The sequence below is a fragment of the Xenopus laevis genome, chromosome 5S, assembly GCF_017654675.1.
Source record: "Xenopus laevis strain J_2021 chromosome 5S, Xenopus_laevis_v10.1, whole genome shotgun sequence".
NCBI classification, from domain to species: Eukaryota; Metazoa; Chordata; class Amphibia; order Anura; family Pipidae; genus Xenopus; species Xenopus laevis.
Window position 1 is genome coordinate 135628239 of NC_054380.1, and position 22144 is coordinate 135650382.

The following is a 22144-nucleotide window of genomic DNA, read 5'->3' on the forward strand; positions in this document are numbered from 1 at the left end:
CCCTCAGGGCCCCCCGGCAGTCCGTTTGCCGCACCAGGGCCCGCCCCCTCTACGATCGCTACTAGGTCACTGGAGGGCATGGTAAGTCCTTCAAATAGTCCAAGGAGACAAAATTCAAACATACATATGGATGACCCTGATACACACGTGCCAGCCTGTGTTGGGTTAAATACACTCTGTTAATTAGAATTTAATGTGAATAAAGCGATCTCTGATACATATATTGGTTTCTGGAATTTGTTCAAGTATATCTGCCCATGTTTCTTCATCTAGTGTTGGGAAATTAGAGGCCCATTTCTACACACCTGACGTATGGGATCAAAGTTCCCTTGAAGCACAATTGCATAAAATCAACTAAGGGGCTTGGTCAATTCCGGTCTACGAAGGTAGCGCTCAAGGGTAGACTAAGCTATGCGTGGGTCCCCTCTGGAGCCACTATAATATTTAAAGGGATACTGTCATGGGAAAAAACATTTTTTTCAAAATAAATCAGTTAATAGTGCTGCTCCAGCAGAATTCTGCACTGAAATCCATTTCTCAAAAGAGCAAACAGATTTTTTTATATTCAATTTTGAAATCTGACATGGGGCTAGACATATTGTCAATTTCCCAGCTGCCCCTGGTCATGTGACTTGTGCTCTGAACTTCTATCACTCTTTTCTGCTGTACTGCAAGTTGGATTGATATCACCCCCCTCCCTTCCCCCCCCCAGCAACCAAACAAAAGAACAATGGGAAGGTAACCAGATAACAGCTCCCTAACACAAGATAATAGCTGCCTGGTAGATCTAAGAACAACACTCAATAGTAAAAACCCATGTCCCACTGAGACACATTCAGTTACATTGAGAACGAAAAACGGCCGCCTGCCAGAAAGCATTTCTCTCCTAAAGTGCAGGTACAAGTCACATGACCAGGGGCAGCTGGGAAATTGACAAAATGTCTAGCCCCATGTCAGATTTCAAAATTGAATATAAAAAAATCTGTTTGCTCTTTTGAGAAATGGATTTCAGTGCAGAATTCTGCTGGAGCAGCACTATTAACTGATGCGTTTTGGAAAAAACATGTTTTCCGATGACAGGATCCCTTTAAATTTATTTACATCAGCATCCATAGTAGCTCAACTATACGCATTATAGACCTATGAATCCATAGAACTAAATAGAAGCACAAAATAATATTATGTTTTTTTAACTTGTTTATTAATGATGTGGATGTGGGCATTGTAAGTACTGTGAGTGAGGTTGGGGAATGCACTGCCGGGTGATGTTGTGATGCTGATTCTGTTAATGCCTATAACTTGGATAATTTCTTGGACAGTTGGACGGATTTAACAAATATATTGTTTTAATGAAAATCCAGATAGATGTAACTAGTTATAAAAGTTATTTATTGTTAAAATCACTGACAAACGAACCAAAATGAGGATTCAGGTTTTGGGTTAATACATAATTTTCACAAATTATTCAACCGAGGTCTCCTGGAAGTGAATGCATTGGTCAAGCAAATACCGTGCCAAGATACTTGCGTCAGGCTGCATTTTATGAACTTTTCAAAGGGTTAGAAGATCAGTGCTGTCTAATGTTGCTCAAATAAAGGCCAATTATTATTATGTATACAACATATATGTAGGTTTATCCATATTATCCAGATTTTGTCATAAGCCTACTGAGCCGTGGGAAGGTGGGGATAAGTATGAATGTAACTCAATATTCCATACCTGTACAGGAGCAGTTATGCCAAAGCAAATTAAAGAAATATAACCAACTCCAGACTCAGCCTCCAGTTTATTGTTCCATTTATGGGGCCAAAATTATTAACGACAAATATCTATCCAGGGGTCAACCAGATCTCTATCCGAGATGTTCAAAAATCCAGTCCTGTCCTTCTCAAATCACTAGCCCAATGGTCAAATGATTAGAACAGCCTACTTCTGGGCAACTAAATTGAGCAGAGATCTTCTATTTTGAAGATCTCATCAAATTTCAAGACCTAATGCAAATTTTTATAACTGAGTTTATTATACATGTATACAATGGGCTGTCTGTGCTGCTGACATAATTCCAGATAGAAACAAGATGAATTATACAAATAATTTCCAGTGAAATGCTTTATTCCAAGAGGGAGCAGGAAATCTTCCTGAGAAGCATAAATCATAGATTATTTTTAGGTACTGTATGTACTGTACATTGATTGCCTGGGGTTGATGTTAGTAATTACATTTTACCCAACCATTCCAGGCATTCATTTCATAGTTTATAGGTATATACGTATATATAGATTCTCTATACTGAAACGCATACAAAAAATCCAAATGTATAAAATAGTAGAACATTGGATCTATAAATGATATTTACATTTAACACTATAGCACTTTATGAGGATTTTCTCAAATCGGAGTCACAAAATCCTTGGTAAAATTTTTAAATTATTGGTGGCAATTTATTCCTCTTTAAAATGTGTAGAAAAAATTATCAACAAGCAAGCCAGGCTTTCCTGTTCACGTTCATTATACCTTCAAACTGTGACTTTTTGACTCAACCTATAGAATTCGAAGCCAACTATTTTTCCCAAAAAAAAAAAAACACTGGTAAAAAAAATGATATGTTTTTATAAAAAGAGAATGTATCTAGAAGCAAGGAAAAAATTATTCTCACATACTCAAGGAGTCGCCAAGACATAATTGTCGCTGAGACAAAAAAGTCGTCATAAGAAAAAAGGTCCATTGCCTTTAAAGGATAAGTAAACCTTTAAAATGAGTGAATGTAAAATTGATGAGGGGACTATTCTAAGCACTTTTGCAATGTACATTCATTATGTATTTTGTTTTAATACTGAGATATTAAGGGATACATGTACTGTTAATATGAATGAATTGTGTTACAACAGCGCCACCTGCTGGTCATTTTCCCACCAGTCTGACCAGCAAGTAGTCAAGGAAGTTGTCAGGAGAAAGAAAGAGGCTGATGTTCTTCTGCTTAGGAATACAATTAGAAACCTTTCTCACATCTTTCCTAAGCAGAAGAACATCAGCCTCTTTCTTTCTCCTGACAACTTCCTTGACTACTTGCTGGTCAGACTGGTGGGAAAATAACCAGCAGGTGATGCTGTTGTAACAAAATTCATTCATATTAACAGTACATGTATCCCTTAATATCTTGGAATTAAAAGAAAATAAATAATGAATGTACATTGCAGAAGTGCTTAGAATAGCCCCCTCATCAATTTTACATCCACTTATTTTAAAGGTTTACTTATCCTTTAATGCATTTGGAGTCAGAAAAAAATTGACGGACGCATAAAAAATGTTGACGCCCATTGACTTCAATACATTTGGCAAATTTTTTATCCGTTTTGCAAATTTTTTAGGCGTTTCGCTAATTTTCCGGTGAAACAGATGTGTGCCACTTACATTAATAAAGTCTGCTTATCATTAGTATAACATATAGACAACCCCAGCATGTGCCTTCACTGGAACCCCAATAGTTCTATCCCTCAATTATATAATGTGTTACTTATGGGTCAAAAGGTTTATGCAGTTGTTGAGGCCCCATTTACAATTGATAAGAAAGTAGGTTGAGCGAATGGCGTCGTTTATTAATACAAAAATAAAAAAAAGAGTGTGGTGGAGGGGGCAGAATACGGATCTGCTGTTTATGCTTCCACTTTAATTTTCCCATGTTCATTTTGGTTTTGGTTTTCCTGTTCAGGCTCTTCTAGGGGGACCTAGAAAAGAAAATATTAACCGCTAATTACATTGTAGTGCCCAATAGAAACCACAAATGAATGTCTATGTGATGTTGTAATGGACAATATCAACATTTCATAGGCTCGTTTGAATGGCTTCTGCTTTGTAACAAATTTTGGGTTGTTGCCGTGAATTCCAGATTGAAATGACCTACTACTGGCAGCCCCGAGCAACTGTTCCACAGCAGAGCTATCAGTCTGTCATTAGAAGGGTCAGGGCGAGGAAACGTTAGAAGTTCAGAGAACAGAGTGAAGGCGTGCTGCACGCACATTTATACTGGCAACATAACTCATACAAAGATTAATACAAATATGTTTTCACTGTGGACCTATTTGTCCCATACCCCAATAATGAATCATTTCCACCTAGTCACCAATTTAGTGCTCCCACTGAATATTAACCTATTCCCTGTAAGACTACTTTTCATGAGCTGCTTCATTCTTGAGTTTATAGAAGTTTAGTTTCCTACAAGCTCTTCCTCTAAACTCATAAAAGCAATACCAAAACAGGCACGAATTGATGCTTCTTATAGGATAAATAAACCTTTAAAACAACATTGTTACCTGTGAAACATTTTTACAACAGCTCCACCTGCTGGTCATTTTCCTGACCAGTCTGACCAGCAAGTAGTCAAGGAAGTTGTCAGGAGAAGAAAGAGGCTGTTCTGATGTTCTTCTAGTTAAGTAAAAAATGAGAAAACTCAGATAACTTTTCTCATATATTTCCTAAGCAGAAGAACATCAGAACAGCCTCTTTCTTTCTCCTGACAATTTCCTTGACTACTTGGTGGTCAGACTGGTGGGAAAATGACCAGCAGGTGGCGCTGTTGTAACACAATTCATTCATATTAACAGTACATGTATCCCTTAATATCTTGGAATAAAAAAAAATAATGAATTTACATTGCAAAAATTCTTAGAATAGCACCCTCATCAATTTTACATTCACTTATGTTAAAGGTTTACTTATCCTTTAAGCACCAAAATATGTGTATATTGTAATATGTAATCCTGTTCTCACTATAGAAAAATAAAGCCTACCGTGACAATTTAGGGGCAGATTTACATATGGTGGAATATCGAGGGTTAATTAACCCTCGATATTCGACCACCGAATGTAAATCCTTCGCCGGCGTTTTGCAAATTTATTCGCTGGCGGCGAATCGCGCAAATTCACTGCAAATTCAAGCCTTGCGAATAAATTGCCCATCACTAGCAGTTTGACAATACAAGGCTGATTTATTCATTGTTGAATTTTATTTTATTTTTTTTCAAAATAAAAAATATATTTCTGGACTATTTCATCTTCTGAGTAGAGTGAAGTGTTTCGTTTTGGAAAAATAACTAGATTTGTTTTAAATCACACCATTAATCACACTATTAGGGGCCCATTTACTTAGCTCGAGTGAAAAAACTTTGAATGTCGAATGTTTTTTTTGTCTACTTAATTAACCCTCGATATTCGACCATAAGTAAAATAATGTTTAAAAAACCTCAAATTGTAAAATAGCTTGAATGTTAAAAATACACTTGCCATAAACTCATAAATGAGTTTTCTCAATTTTTTTCACTGCAATTTTAATTTATATCACCTCTTAAGGTGGCCATAGACGCACAGATAATATCGAATGAAACTAATATTCGTATGATATTCGGTGCGTGTAGAAAAAGAGCCAACCAATATCGGCAGAAGACTTGAATATCGTTGATCGGGCTTGACTGAAAATTTTGATCGTGTGCCTTTGAAAGGACCCAAAGATCGGCCATTGTTAGTGCTGAATCGTCTGATACAGATAGAATTCTATTGTTTCTACCTGAATATCTACCTGTATATCTGACGATTCAGCTCTACACGTGTGTATTGAAACGAACAATCTTTTCCATGAAAGATCGTAATTGTTACGTCTATGGCCACTTTTAGTCTTTCTGAAAACCACCAAAAATAGGAATCAAATAAATTTGTGTAGGCCAAGCATTCAGTTTTGCTACTTACTTACCTCCCAATAAATGGAATCATCATAGCAATTTTGGTCAGGTGGCTGGCCCCAGAAAGGTAACTTTAGGATAAACCCTGAAATAAATAAAGCATATGGATATTTGTGAGGAGACACAACGGGGCAAATTCACGAAGATTCGTAGTTGAGCCAGGTGTAACTTCGCCAGGCGTATTTTCGCCAGCGCTCCGCAAAATCCAAAGTTGCGCACAGGGGTAGCGTAAGGTTGCGAAGTTGCGCTAGCGTTTATTCGCTAAGCGAAGCGAAGTTACGCTAGCGATGGTTAATTTGCATACGGCGCCAAGTTCAAATTTCAATGTAAGAATACGTAGAATCACTACAAATGCCTGGGAAACCTTCAAAACATCAAATAAATTTTTTTTTTGCCCTACACATGTGCCCACTGTATAGTTAAGTTGCCATGAGTTAGGAAATGTAGGGGGGAAGGAGGGGAGCCCCAAAATTTTTTTCGATCTTTTTCAGCCTATCACCCATGATATAGAAAAAACGCCAGCGTTTTTTGGGACTTAGAAAAAATTTGAACTTTTTTTGAAGCAATTCCTATCTACTCTATTGCGCTTCGCCTGGTCTGAGGTGGCGAAGGAAGTCTAGCGTAAAAGTTAGCGTTCAGTACAATACGCGCGTTAGTGAATTTGCGTAGTTACATCCATAGCGAAAATTCGCCTGGCGTAAGGGTGCGAAGTAACACTAGCGAATTTACGCCAGCATTCGTTAGTGAATTTGCGAAGTAACGAAAATGCCCAATGTTGGCGAATTGACGCTAGCGTTCGGCGCTTAGTGAATTTGCCCCAACACATTCTATTGTATAGGCATTTCCATGACCTTTCTCAAAGGATATTTAGACAGTGATCAGTAAATAGATACTGCCTATAGCTATAATTGAATGCAGAAGATAAGGGAATGGATCTGGGGTGCCAAAAAGATGTTCCTGGGGTGCCAAACAAGTACTGTGATTGGCTATTTGGCAGCCACTATATAAACTGTGTTTGGCAGTACATCTGGTTTCTATTCAACCCAAACTTACCTCCAAGTCATGAATTCAAAAATAAACACCTGCTTTGAGGCCACTGGGAGCAACATCCAAGAGATTGGGGAGCAACATGTTACTCATGGGCCACAGGTTGGGGATCACTGCTCTATCATATATTAGAATGAAATGACCTCACAGCATTCATTTAAAATTTGGGGCATTCATTTAAAATTTGGACTTTCCACAGCCACAATTTCCATGTATGATCTAGCAATTGTTGGTTTGTAAATTAGAGTTTTGCCAGGAAAACTGGGAAAGTAGGGAGGCTTACTTTGTCTGTGCATTAATTATGATCAATTTAGATTGATAGCGATCAATTTAGATGGACTGACACTGTGGGATGTGTAGCCAACTGACTAGAGAAACTTAGAGGATAGTGATAGACAATAACAGGAGCTGTGTTCACTCAGGCTGAACAGGCTAGTGCAGTTGCCAAAATTAATGATTTAGCCCTTGTGAAATGAGATGGGCTGTCCAGGAAGTAGAAATTAAGTTGAGGGGTAAATATGCTTATGAAGTTATAAGCCCAACCAAACAGAAGTTCAAGAAACAGGGCTTGCCTCGGAAAATGTATTAGGGCACACATCTAAAACTCCAATGCTTTTTGGCCCTCAACACCAGGGGGCAAATTTACTTACCTCTGAAGTTGCGCCAGCGTTGGCTTCACCACACTTTGCCAAGTGTAGATTCGCCAGGGCTGCTAAAACTCACGAAGATCCGAAGATGCGCACAAGTTACCGATCGTTTGCAAAGTTGCGCTAGTGATATTACAATCAGCGGTTCGCAGTTACGCTAGCGATGGCAAATTTGCATACGTCGTGCTGTTAAAGTACAATGGCCGTATATGCCGCAGCAAATACATTACACTACTTAGGGCCAGGCAACCTTAAAGGGATACTGTCAGGGGCAGCTGGGAAATTGACAATATAGCTGGCCATAGACGCAAAGATCCGATCGTACGAATCAACGTACGATCGGACTTTCCCATCTCCCGACCCTCCACTAACCATTCAGATCAAAGTCTTACCATTCCGATCAAATAAGAACAGATCACCCAATGTTCTGCCCCTGACAGCAATCGTACGATACTTATGTCTGACAACACTAGTGACAGTCTCCCTCTGAAAATCGTACGATCGGCAATACACGCAGAGATATTATCGGCAGGCGACAGAAATTTTCTAATCTGTCCGATCGACCAAACGACCGATCTCCGACGGACGAAAAATGTCGGGACTCTCCACACATGATCCGAAAATCGTACGAATCCACGATTCGTACGATCGGATCTTTGCGTCTATGGCCAGCTTATGTCTAGCCCCATGTCAGATTTTAAAATTGAATATAAAAAAATCTGTTTGCTCTTTTGAGAAATGTATTTCAGTGCAGAATTCTGCTGGAACAGCACTATTAACTGATTCATTTTGAAATTTTTTTTTCCCATGACAGTATCCCTTTAATAAAATATATAGAGTTGTTATATTGCCCTACACATGTGCCCACAGTATAGTTTAGGCGCCATATGTTATCAAATGTAGGGGGGGAAGAGGGTACCCTAAAAAAAAACAAATTCGATCTTTTTCAGCCCATTACCCTATAAAAAGTAAAAGACACCAGCGTTTTTTTGGGACTTAGAAAAAATGTAAACTTTTTTTTGGACCAATCCCTATCTTCTCTATTGCACTTAGTCTGGTCTGAGATGGCGTAGTAAAGTCTGGTAACGTTCACGAAAATCCGCAACTTAGTGAATTAGCGTATGTACGTCCCTTTGCCAGAGCGCAATTTCGCCTGGCGTAAGGGACGAAGTAGCACTAGAGTAGGTCTACTTCGCTAGCGAATTTACCCCAGCACCCGTAAGTAAATCGGCAAAGTGGCAAAATTACGTCACGCTGACTAATTTTTGCTAGCGTTAGCCACTTCGCCCTTTAGTAAATTTGCCCCCAGGGGTCTTTGTCAGAGGCACATGCATGCTCGCATGAGCCCCTGACGAAGGCCCCTGGTCTTAAAGGGCTGAAACGCGTTGGGCTTTTATATGTGTGCCACTAATACATCTTGATACATTTTTCAAGGCGTGCCCTGTTTCTTGAACTTATCTATAGTTACTGTGGAGGCCTTCAGGTAGCCCCATACAATGAGCACCCAATGATTTTAGATTTAAATTTATCGGTGGTGTGCCATCCTAACACGTGTATTATAAACCGAACCAACAAGTGAAGGGAATTGTAATTACACCAATAGTGACTGAGATGTATTGGATATTTAGACAACCAGCAAATCAGTCTGTTCTGGTTTCAAAGGAATGAACGTTAATTCTTTTTCCTGTACATTTTCCCACACACCCATCTGTGAATTAAACACAAGCAGGTACCTCCATGAAATTATTCTGGGTGTCGCAATCTTTTTAGCATTTTTTTGCCATTTGAGTGATCTCCAACAATCCAATATCACCAAATGTTATGATTATAATCTATAAAATCCTTGCCATGAAAATGTGTCCTTCTGTGAACCTGTATGTGGGTTGTAGTTTAAGAATACTTAATAACTAATATTCTTCTGAGCTAAAATGTATTTAATAGAGGGTTGTCCAGAAACCGGCACTTTGCTATGACCTTTTATCGTGCGTTCAGCAGAGGAAATTTCAAAAGAATGCCCATTCTCCTGATTTATGCTCCATTTCCTTCCCAGCCCCTGATGGATCCCAAATGTACAATATTCCTAGATCGCACTTCCTTCAGAAAACTTGGACAACCCAAATCTCAGTCTCTGAGATTATTTTAATGATCACAATATTTTTCAGAGAATAGTTTATAAAGCACTTATTCTTGCCCAGACTCTATACAGTATTATTTGCTTTTTAAAGGAGATGAACTCTAAAGAACAAAGGTTACATTCCAGTCCATTAAACTCCTGGTAAACCATCACGCTAAAGGTGGCCATACACGGGCCGATAAAAGCTGCCGACAGACCGAGTCGGCAGCTTATTGGCCCGTGTATGGGGGCCCCCGACGGGCTTCCCCGATCGAGATCTGGCCGAAAGTCGGCCAGATCTCGATCGGATGGGGTTAAAATCCCGTCGGATCGCGGCCGCATCTGTTCGTTGATGCGGTCCCGCGATCCGACCGCCCGTTTGCGAACGTGAAGGATCCGATCGTTGGGCCCTAGGGCCCACGATCGGATCAGCCCGATATTGCCCACCTCAAGGTGGGCATATCGGAGGGAGATCTGCTCGTTTGGCGACATCGCCAAACGAGCGGATCTATCCGTGTATGGCCACCTTAAGGGTCAGATCCAATTCAGTGACAAAAAAGTTTTTCACATGAAAATTCCTTACTGAATTGAAGCCCTATATTTGTAGAAAGGACACCCTACCAAGAGGGTTCAACGTATCATTACAGCAATAAATGGTTTAAAAAAAAGTAATTATAGTTCAATGGAAAAAAGGAGGAACAGAAGCAGTTATTTCCAAGGAATTGCCAATCAAATAATTCTAAAATGACTGTATCACTAAGTTGGTGCCTATAACTATGTTATTATTCTTAGTGATGGGCGAATTTGCGCCGCGAAACGGCGCCGGCGTCTTGTTTTTGACGACGGCGCTGAAAAACGCCAAAATTATGCGGGCGTTTTGCGAATTTTTTCACCGGCATCGAATTCGCCGCGAATTTGCGCCTGCCTAATGAATTAGCCCATCACTAATTATTCTCACTGACTCTCTTTGCGGAGCTCAATCTGCTCTGCTACACAAGCCCAAATATCTTTTGCTTCTAAAGCAGTGACCTTAATCTTTATACTGGTTTATCCAGAATCTCTGTGTTCTCCTACTTAAACTGTAAAGTATTACAATGCCTCTTTTCCTTTGACACTGGTTTCCCTAGAGGAGGGGTCCCAACCTTTTTTTTTACCTGTGAGACACATTTAAATGTAAAAAGAGTTGGGGAGAAACACAAGCACAAAAAATACAATGGAATGCCAAATAAAGGATGCAATTGGCTATTGGTAGCCCCATTGTTGATTGGCAGCCTACAGCAGACTCTGTTTTGCAATAAACCTGTTTTTTATGCAACCAAATCTTGCCTCTAGTCTAAGCCAATCAAAAAAAAGCACCTGTTTTGAGACCACTGGGAGCAACATCTAAGGGTTGGTGATGAACATGTTACTCATAAGCCACTGGTTGGGGATCACTGTCCTAGAGTTTTCCTCTTCAGACCTTTGTTGATCTCTACTCCTTAAGGTGGCCATACACGGGCCGATAAAAGCTTCCGACAGACCGTGTCGGCAGCTTATTGGCCCGTGTATGGGGGCCCCCGACGGGCTTCAACGATCGAGATCTGGCCGAAAGTCGGCCAGATCTCGATCGGATGAGACAGAAAATCCCGTCCCATCTATTCGTTGATGCGGTCCCGTGATCCGACCGCCCGTTTGGGCATCGTTAGGATCCGATCGTTGGGCACTAGGGGCCACGATCGGATCAGCCCAATATTGCCCACCTCAAGGTGGGCATATCGGAGGGAGATCCGCTCGTTTGGCGACATCGCCAAACGAGCGGATCTCTCCATGTATGGCCACCTTTAGAATGGATCAAAATCTTAGAGATGACTACGTTACACCTTATATACACTCTGGGCTCACCTGATGACATCACTTGGGTCTACTACCAGTGCAACACTAAGAGAAATGTAGCTCATCCCAGGTGCTCCTCCAGATGCTATTATATGGGACACACAGATATGGTTTGCCTAAACTTGAACATGCTTCTGTTTGTAGTACTATATGTTGGTGTTATGTTTGGATTGATGGTTTATTAACTGATCCTGCTGCCTACTCTCACCTGTGCCTATAATACACTCTTGTCTAACCTCTCTGGTACCTCTCTGGTATCTGCTTTGTACTGTGACTTCCTGGTACCCTCTTCAGTCTCAGTCCTATCTTTCAGCCTTGGAAACCTTGTGGTTTTGAAAGAGAGGAGAGGTAGAAGAAAATACCTGATGCAATAAAGTAGCAACACATGTCTCCCTTCAGTAAAATCAAACATAAGGACACACAACCATAATACAGTGAAACAGATTTGGTTCTTCAGGAGAATTGTACAAACCTGTGAGAGCTCCTCCAGAAATAGAGATTCCAAGTGTTGCAGCCAATGAGGCAGCTTGCATAGCTGGGGTGCAGCTACAAATACAAGAAAACGTATAATTAATATGATCTAATGGTTAGGGGTCACCGACAGACATACTCGGCCAGATTGACTGTATTGATTCCAAATAACTTAGACTTCACTAGTCTTGTTTGGAAGACATTGAGAGCTCAAATCAATATGTTGGGGGCCGAGTAAAGTCAGTTATGGAGAATACTTATTTACTGTTCCACATTCTAATTAAACTGAGGTGGATTGGGCATTTCGCAAGCTGTAGATATCTGCTATAAGATCTATTAATGCACATTCTTAGGTGCAGCCAGGTTAGCAAAGAGACTTACCCATTTTTAGCCCCAACTGCTGCAGACACTATCCCTGCGAGTCCTCCCAAAATGCCGGGCAAACCATGCAAGTTGTGCACGCCACATGTATCTTGTATACGCAACTTTGTTGCTAACAATGGCTGAAAAGAACAACAAGGTTGATGCCGTAAAACTGGTTTAATACAATACTATGTGGCTTATTTCATTTTTGCCTCCCGTAGAAAGTCAAGTCTCACATGGCCAGTGAATACAATTGGGGTTAGTTATTTCAATGCCAAATGGCAAAGCATTATGAAAAAGTCCTGGCAGGCAAGGAGTTAAATGTTTTCAGACTATATAATATAAATATAATATAAAGACTAAAAATATAGTCTATTATTAGTAACATGTATTTATATAGCGCCAACATATTGCGTAGCACTGTATAGAGATACAAAGGTATGGTGTAGACAGTGTTTACAATTCATTTGGGGGCCAATTCATTAACTTTGAGTGAAGGAATAGAAATAAAAAAACTGAATTTCGAAGTGTTTTTTTGGCTACTTCGACCATCGAATGGGCTACTTCGACCTTCGACTTCGACTTTGAATCGAAGGATTCAAACTAAAAATCGTTCGACTATTCGACCATTCAATAGTCGAAATACTGTCTCTTTAAGAAAAAACTTCGACCCCCTAGTTCGCCACCTAAAAGCTACCGAACCCAATGTTAGCCTATGGGGAAGGTCCCCATAGGCTTGGCTAAGTTTTTTTGATCGAAGGATATTCCTTCGATCGTTGTATTAAAATCCTTCGATTCGTTCGTTTCGAAGGATTTAATCGTTTGATCGAACGATTATTCCTTCGATCGAAATATTTGCGCAAAATCCTTCGACTTCGATATTCGAAGTCGAAGGGTTTTCATTCCCAGTCGAATATCGAGGGTTAATTAACCCTCGATATTCGACCCTTGATGCATCTGCCCCTTAGGGGCTGATTCACTATGGGTCGAATATCAAGGGTTAATTAACCCTCGATATTCGACTAGGAATTGAAATCCTTCGACTTCGAAGTCGAAGGATTCGATTCGAGCGCAGAAAATTCGATCGAACGATTGAAGGATTATTCCTTCGATCGAACGATTAAATCCTTCGAATCGCACGATTCGAAGGATTTTAATCCAACGATCGAAGGAATATCCTTCGATTAAAAAAACTTAGCCAAGCCTATGGGGACCTTCCCCATAGGCTAACATTGACTTTGGTAGCTTTTATCTTCCGAACTAGGGGGTCGAAGGTTTTTTTTAAAGAGACAGTACTTTGACTATTGAATGGTCGAATAGTCGAACGATTTTTACTTCGAATCCTTCAATTCGAAGTCATAGTCGAAGGTCGAAGTAGCCCATTTGATGGTCGAAGTAGCCCAAAAAAACCTTCAAAGTTTTTTTACTTCGAATCCTTCACTCGAATTTAGTGAATCAGCCCCTTAATGTTGTGTGGTTTGGAGTTATTTAATTTTCATTTGGTACATAAGGATTTAAACAGATTTCTAGTTGCTATGATGACTGACATTAGCAATTTGGCAGTTGTAGGGCTACATGATTTCATGTTATCATAACATCATTTACATGAGGAATGCCCACATCTGTAATCTTTTATTTTATGGATTTTATATACAGTGGCAAGTAACATTTATTAGGTGTAATGATTGCATGACAACAGGACCCTTACATTAGTAAGAATATACATAAAGAGAAGCCGTATGGACATTTAATATATAACCAATGTATTAACACTAAACGATTCTTACGCAAAACAGATTATTTCCCTGACAGCCTTTACGCATGTGTTGTAATGATTATAGGAATACGGTAGATTATTGACAAATTATTATTCTTTCTGTCTGACAAAGGTCAGCTTGAAACTCCTCACTCAACTGAACGTTGTATTGTTCCGTGGAGCTTCTTGTTCTGTCTGCCGCCCCATAGTGCAGTTATTTATATAAATAATTATCATGAAACCAATCAAACAGCAGGCGGGATACTTACAGTCAGGAATTTGAAGCCAAGGGTTGAAATGATTCCAGCTGTGAATCCAATAATCATGGCTCCAAAAGGCCCGATGTTCATATCAGCGCATGTTCCGACTGCCACTCCCCCAGCCAATGTGGCATTCTGGATATGAACCTGCACAGAAAGCCATTGACCATGAGAAAATAAGTTCTATTTTTGTTTGTATTTTTATAAAAATATTATATTCAGAGGTGTTGTGGAACCCAGTGGTGGGGTCGATACAAGGCCATATTGGAAAGCACAGCATTTTTTATCCAGCAGAACCTGATGCAGCTGTTGCATCATATGTAAAGACCCAGGGGTGCTCTCCTCATGAAGGTGAAGAAAATGAACATATGTGAAGAAGAAAGGCAACAGGTGAGTATCACCAGAGGTTTAGAATTCCTTTATGAGAGTCTAGAAAGATGGTTTGAGGGCTAATGATGGGCGAGTTTGTCCTGTTTTGTTTTGCCAAAAAATGCCCGAATTCCCCACGAAATTCGCGAAACGGGGTAAAATTAGCGAAACGTTGCCGGCGTCTCGTTTTTGATGCCGGTGTCCGTTTTTGGACGGCGGCGTTCGTTTTTGGATCCAGGCGCACATTCGCTGTCGAAAATGCACCGTTGTCCAAAAAAATGGACGCCGGCGAATTTTGGCTGCAGTTTCGCGAATTTATTTGCCATCGGCGAATCGTGGGAATTAATTTGCCCATCACTATTGAGGGCAAGTATGAAGGTACAATATTTGGTATGCATAGAACTAATGCATTAGAGCTCTGTCCAGTGGGTTCAGGCACAGAAGAAAAGAATAAGCTACTGTATGTAACCTCAGTGGAACACAAATAAAAAATGCACCATATGAGATGCATGTAAAAATGGCAGCATGTAAGAGCCCTTAGAGGGGTAATCCCCAACCTTTGGCTTGCAAGCAACATGTTGCTCACCAATCCCTTGGATGCTGGTCCCAATGGCCTCAAAGCAGGTGCTTATTTTTGATTTCCTGACTTGGAGGCAAGTTTTGGTTTCATTAAAATCAGGTATATTGCCAAACAGAGCCTCCTATAGGCTGCCGGTCCACACAGGGACCTTCAAATAGTCAATTGCAGTCTTTATTTGGTTCCCCCAGGAACGTTTTGGATGCTTGTGTTGCACCCCAACTCTTTTTACATTTGAATGTGGCTCAAGGGTAGATACAAAGGTTGGGGGTCCCTGCCTTAGAGTGTCATAGTTGTGTATGATCAGACTGGCCTTGGATTTCATGGGGGAGGATTTTCTTGGGCAGAACACATACACATAGACTTGTCTGCAAGGTCAACTCTGTACTCCTCAATTTGCGCACAGGGTCCTTGTACATAGGGACTAATGTTTTTTATTTAGTAATCATTCCTCAAGAAGCAATGGTGTGATACGGTTGTGTGATACACTGCAATACCCCCTTCAAGTAATTGGGCTCATGGTAGCACACAAACAAATGTCAATGTCTCCATAGGCCTTAATGACAATTGAATGTGCATATTATTCTATAAAATGTGCTATAACTACATTTGGAGCTAGTACATGGGAAAATATCATCGATGCCCCCCACACATACTCACATGATGTCAGAACTCACCATATCCAATTTGCCTTTGTGTTCAACAAAGCTGGAAATAGCGTAAGCAGTGAGGACACTGGCAGCCAATGAGAAGTAAGTGTTAATAATGGCCATTTGTTGGTTCATCCCATGGTCGGCAATGGCAGAATTGAAGCTTGGCCAGAACATCCATAGGAAGAGTGTTCCTGCGTGAGAAATCAGACTTATTTTAATGTTTGGCGGGGATGATCTCAATGAGCTCTGGGGTGTCAGAAAGGAAAGTTTCCCCTCAGCAGGAGATACTTGAGTAAATAACCTGGCAGACCACTGACTAAATTGTTCCAAATCAATATCTTATTGTAATAAGTCAGATATCTATTAAATAATAACCATACATTTGCTTATGAATCCCTCCGTCCACACTATCCAGAACAACTGCCATATAAATTCTTACCGATCATAGCAAACAAATCCGAGTGATAAACAGACCCTTCGTTTTCATGACCGTTTTTTAATGAAGGCCGGTATAAAACCACTGCAGCCGCCAACCCGAAGTAGGCTCCAAAGGTATGAATGGTCATGGAAGCTCCAATGTCACTGGCCTGTCAAATAAAGAAACTGCACTGAGTTGGGTTTTGTGATTAGATATAAATCAAGATCAGAGTAATGGAAATTCCCAGCAGTTTTTAATTGTACAGGTATAGGACCTGTTATCCAGAATGCTTGGGACCCAGGGTTTTTCCGTATAACGGATCTTTCCGTAATTTGGGTCTTCATGCCTTAAGTCTACTAGAAATTAATTTAAACATTCAATAAACCCAATAGGCTGGTTTTGCTTCCAATAAGGAGTAATTATATCTTAGTTGGGATCAAGTACAAGTTACTGTTTTATTATTACACAGAAAAAGGCAATCATTTTTAAAAATTAGATTTTTTGGATAAAATGGAGTCTATGAGAGACATTGCGTAATTTGGAGCTTTCTGTATATCATGTTTCTGGATAACGGATCCTATACCTGTATTGAGATTGGAGTCTGCATAGAGTAGATATGTGTAGGTAGTGATACAACCAACATAAGTTATGATGTAACTATAACTACAGTTGTTTCTTTGCATATCTATCTTTTTTACTTACCCCCAGCATTCCAGCCAGATGCTCATTGCAAGCAAATATAGCAATTTCTATAACTGCCATGATTAGCATTTGAACTGGACTTGTCTTCCCCAAGACAGCACCGAATGAGATCAAGACAGTCGCAGTACTGAAATCAGCATTGATCATCCTGAAAAAAAATAAAAAGTTTGATCAAAGAGATATAGTTATGATACACATGGGAAAACTGGGCACATAAAATAAATGTATCTTATGTCTAGACATCAATATGGGAAACAGATTCCTGAATGTAATATCTCCCATTTAGAGGGTTAGAACAATTGGAACAATGTTTGCCAACAAAATGCCATGATCGGTCAAATATGGCAGTTGCAGACCGTTGGCTCCTGAAGATAAAACTGACAAAATAACTGAGGGTGTCCCTAGATCCTAGTGTGTCTCCACCAAGGCTAATTCCCATGGTTGTAAGTGTAATCTCTGGACGACAGGTTCTTTGGAAGACCCTTGAAGACTCATTCTGATACCATCTCCTTATATTTGAACACATTTTTGATGTGACAAGTTCACAATAGCAAAGGAAGTGAAAAAGTTGCAATGACTACAGTGATTTCTGGGTCTGACTGCATGTCTTCCCAGTTTCACGGATGGATCCAATGGGACCAACAGAGATCCAGTTGAGACTTTCTAAAACTCTATGGCAATAGATTCCTCAAGACCTTTGTAGAATTTAGGGAGAATTGAAAATGTCCAGATGTTTAAATGATTCATAATGGAAAAAAGGAAGCATCCATAGTTATGTTGTATATGTTTTTCTGTTGACTTGCTGATGGAGTTAATATCTATCATATGGCTGTGGTATAAACCAGGAGGCACAGCAACATTATGTTCATTCTAGCTATGTACCTTTTGCCTGTTATTTACACTCTCCTTCTATTCCTATGGCACACCTATTTGTCTTTTTTGGGTATATGAACAAACTGTAGGGAACAGAGCGGAAAATGTAGATTAAATTAATTATTTTTAAAAAAAATTCCCATTTGGGTGGAAATGTGCTTTTTTTACATAAGATCTGAGCGATAAATGGAATCTCACATTATACATGTGCAAGGCCTCTAACACGTCCTTCCGTAAATGCATGGCAACATTTTATTTTTCTGGTATTTATGGCCCTTAAGTACTGGTACCTTTAACATACTGCAACCAGGAACGTGAAAGCAAATTTCAGATGAGCTGACACAGAAGAAGATTGGCAAATACAGACAGGAGATTGTCTAAGAACTGAGCAGCCTGAGCTTGACAAACAAAATGTAGTTTACAGAAGTAATAATACAAATGGTACTATAGGGGGCCCTCTATACGAGTGACGGAATAGAGGAAAAAAAGATCGAATTTCGAATGGTTGAATATGGCTACTTGGACCATCGAATGGGCTACTTCGACCTTCAACTACGACCTTCGACTTCTAATTGAACGATTCGAACTAAAAATCGTTCGACTATTCGACCATTCGATAGTCGAAGTACTGTCTCTTTAAAAAATTATTCGACCCCCTAGTTCGCCACCTAAAACCTACAGAGGCCAATGTTAGCCTATGGGGAAGGCTAACAATTTCCTGATTGAAGGGAATATCCTTCGATCGATGGATTAAAATGATTAAAATCCTTCAAATCGTTCGATTCAAAAGAGTTAATCGTTCGATCGAACGATTATTCCTTCGATCGCTCGATCGTAGGAATAGCGCAAAACCTTCGACTTCGAATATCGATTTTACTTTGATGGTCGAATATCGAGGGTTAATTAACCCTCGATATTCGACCCTAGGTAAATGTGCCCCTAGATGTTGAAAAGTGAAAGTGTTGGTGCAGGAAGTGATGCACAAGCCAATAAGTCATAAATTCTCAGAGTAGTGCTACTAGTATAAATGTATTACGGAAAAATATGTCATAAGCATATAATAATAATTCTATTGGAATTAGGTGGCCAAAAACAAAATACAGCTAAACTAAACATGAACATTGTCACAAACTTTACTGGGCTAAGTGATAACCCCATAAACAAAGCCACTGTTTTGTGATTAGAGTGTACCTGTACTAATTTTGGGTGTTCCTCGCTTAGACTTGATTCTACAAGACCTAATATGATTGAGAAGAAGTTGTCTGTGGGTGTCTCTCAGTAGGAAGAATTCAAAGTAGGTGACTTGATTATACTTAAATGGAAACAATGATAGTCCATCTCTTTGGGACCAGTTCCCCACCTCCCTATGCTCACAGAATGATCCAACCCCTCCTCAAAGTGAATTGGCGGATTCTGGAACTTGAAGACATAACAACTGAATGAGCTCATGTCAAAAAGGGAGTAATATTTCCTTTAATATACACATTGCTACTGTATCTAGATCTGTTTGGATATTTCTCAAAAACAAGAGTTCCAGATAATACAAATACACAATTAGGCAGCAGCTTTTCCAAAAGTTTATAAAACAATAACCCACTTCAATATATCGACTTCAATTTTCCCATGGTGAAGATGCCAGAATCCTTGCATTAAAATTCCCCACTGAAGTCCCAGTGCAGCAATGAGCATATTGATCCCGACACTGCTGAACCCATATCTCTTCAAAAATGTCATCAGGAAACCAAACCCAACGAAGATCATGACATGGACATCCTGGAATACTGAAGGGTAAAGGGAAAACAATACATTAATGGTTGTTTATTTCAATCAGAGCACAAATATCATATTCAGTTTTAGTAGGTAAGGCACGAGGTGCAGAAGAGGGTTCATACTTGACTGTGCTACAATGTTGTATATAAACAGCTTGTGTCTTTGTTCATGACACTTTTAGAAGGTCACATAAAGAAAGGTGCAGATTGCTTCTAGCCTAGCAACTCATGGCAACCAGTTAGCTTGCTTCCAACTAGCTGAGCAGTAAGGGTTGATTGGTTGCTATTAGTTGCTGGATCTGGGCAAACTTTACACCTTATGTAACTAGTAGGCACTAATGTGTATTACTCTCATACACACTTTGTTGTTGTTGCTTATGAATTGTGCTCTACAGAAAAGCTTATGCCCCACCCTATAATGACACCCATATTAATGATGCAACGTAAGCTTCATTTACAAATAGGGACAGGTTTAGCACCTGTACCGTGGATCAAAATATTCTCTGGAAGTCTTGCAAAAAATTTTTTGGCCCTCTTTAATAAAGCTCAACGGAATTACAGCCGAGGTGGAGGTCAGGCTTGATTCCTTTTGATGTTTAGCAACTAAGTTGAAGACACTTTGAAACAGAGTTCAGATTTCATAGGTCACAAAAATTCAGTGTCCATGTTTACTCTGCATTAGTTAATTCTCCTTATTTCTTTCGCACTCGTTTTGCAGCATGATGGAATCTGTATTACAGTACTGGGGTCATAGGTTCAGTTCCAGCCAGTGCACCTTCTGCAAGGAGTTCTTATGTTCTCCCTGCGTCTTCTGGAAGAGTATAATGCCTTAAAGCAGGAGTCCTCAACCTTTTTTACCCATGAGCAATAATGAGATGTTTAAGTTGAGGAGCAACACAAGATTGAAAAAAGTTCCTGGGTGGTGCAAAATACAGTAAGTGCTGTGATTGGCTATTTGGTAGTCCCTATGTGGACTGGCAGCCTACAGGAGACTCTGTTTGGCAGTACACCTGTTTTTTATACAACTATAACTTGCCTCCAAACCAAACATTGAACAATAAGCACCTGCTTTGAGACCACTGGGTGCAACAACCAAGGGGTTGGGAAGCAACATATTACTAATGTGCCACTGGTTGGGGATCACTGGCTTAAAGCCAAATTGGGCTTCTGTTACTTGCAAAAAAGGAGAAGGTAATATAAATATGAAAAAGTTGACTTTTCCATGAGGTTACATTATTTTATACAGTGTTTTGTCCATGCCAATTGTAGTCTTCCCATAATCTGGCGATAATCACAGCAGGAATTTTGGGAGGAACCCTTATCTTGGAAAACAACTCAATGGCACAACAGAATTTCTGTTTAATAGAATGCACAATTTATTACACATCACTCAGTTCGGCTCGGCATAAACCATTTATTTCTCATAAATCAGCATTGTTTGGCACTGCCCCATACAGCAGAGAAACTGATATACTCAGAATTGGAACAGACCATTCACTCCCACCTTTGCACAGAATGCCAAGAGATTACCTGCATATGAATGAGTGGAATTTCCAAGTTTAAAGTTAATTTATTACGAGAAAAAAGTGGTAAAACCCCCCACTTTGTTGAATACAAGTTTAAAGTTACTCGCATAGCAGATTGGAAAAAAAGATACACATCTGTTAAGTCTGACCTTTTGTCCAAGTGACTGACTTGAAGTTTATGCAGAAGAAGGCAAAATACTCCATATGAAGTCTCAGAGAGGGTTTTATTCTCTCCTGACTCCAGGGTGGACATTTGACTATAGGGTTACATTCAGTAAACTTGCTAAAAAAGCTATCTAACCATTTTTTCAAGGTATCTAATGTATCTGCCAGTACAATTGTGACCATTCTATAACTTCATGGCTTCACGTAAAAGCCTTTTCTTATCTTAAGACTGAGACTTCTTTTTCTAATGTCAGGGGATGTCCTCTTGTTTTCTGGAAGAATCTAGTGGTTAAAAGGTCTCCAGCGAGTTTATTGCATGGTCCCCTTGTACATTTGTTCAATCTAATCCCCACCCCCCGTGCCTCTTCTCCAGTGGAAACCACCCTAGACCAGCCAACCTTTCCTCATAACTCTAAGTTTAACCACTCTTCTCTGGGCTTTTTGTGATATTCTTTTTGAGTACCAGAGGCCAAATATGTACTGCATATTCCAGATGGGGCCTCATCAGTCCACCAGATGAGAAAATGTTCTCCAAAGCACCCTGCGGTAGCAAGAACTGACAGTGGCTTACTACACGACAGTACCTTGCTGGACTTTCCTGCTGCTGAATGGTACTGCTATCTACATTACTAGTACCCCTGGTTCTGATCAAAGGACTGCCTTACTTAGTCCTATTTAGGATTAGAGATGTCGCGAACTGTTCGCCGGCGAACTTGTTCGCGCGAACATCGGGTGTTCGCGCTCGCCGGAAGTTCGCGAACGTCGCGCGACGTTCGCCATTTTGGGTTCGCCATTGTTGGCGCTTTTTTTTGCCCTCTCACCCCAGACCAG

At 40.0% G+C, this 22144-nt stretch overlaps 1 protein-coding gene across 1 annotated transcript in view; it reads right to left on the reverse strand.

The window, feature by feature from the left end:
- Positions 1 to 3411: 3411 nt before the first annotated feature.
- The window catches only part of rhag.S (Rh associated glycoprotein S homeolog), a 35742-nt gene continuing 17009 nt past the window's right edge, over positions 3412 to 22144 (reverse strand). The window contains exons 2-10 of the mRNA XM_018266004.2: positions 19451 to 19634; positions 16981 to 17128; positions 16300 to 16447; positions 15885 to 16051; positions 14271 to 14408; positions 12264 to 12385; positions 11884 to 11957; positions 5744 to 5817; positions 3412 to 3725 (exon numbers count right to left, since the gene is read on the reverse strand). Of these exons, the coding sequence (XP_018121493.1) occupies positions 3654 to 3725; positions 5744 to 5817; positions 11884 to 11957; positions 12264 to 12385; positions 14271 to 14408; positions 15885 to 16051; positions 16300 to 16447; positions 16981 to 17128; positions 19451 to 19634 (1127 nt within the window). The 3' untranslated portion in view covers positions 3412 to 3653. The remainder of the gene's footprint in view (positions 3726 to 5743; positions 5818 to 11883; positions 11958 to 12263; positions 12386 to 14270; positions 14409 to 15884; positions 16052 to 16299; positions 16448 to 16980; positions 17129 to 19450; positions 19635 to 22144) is intronic.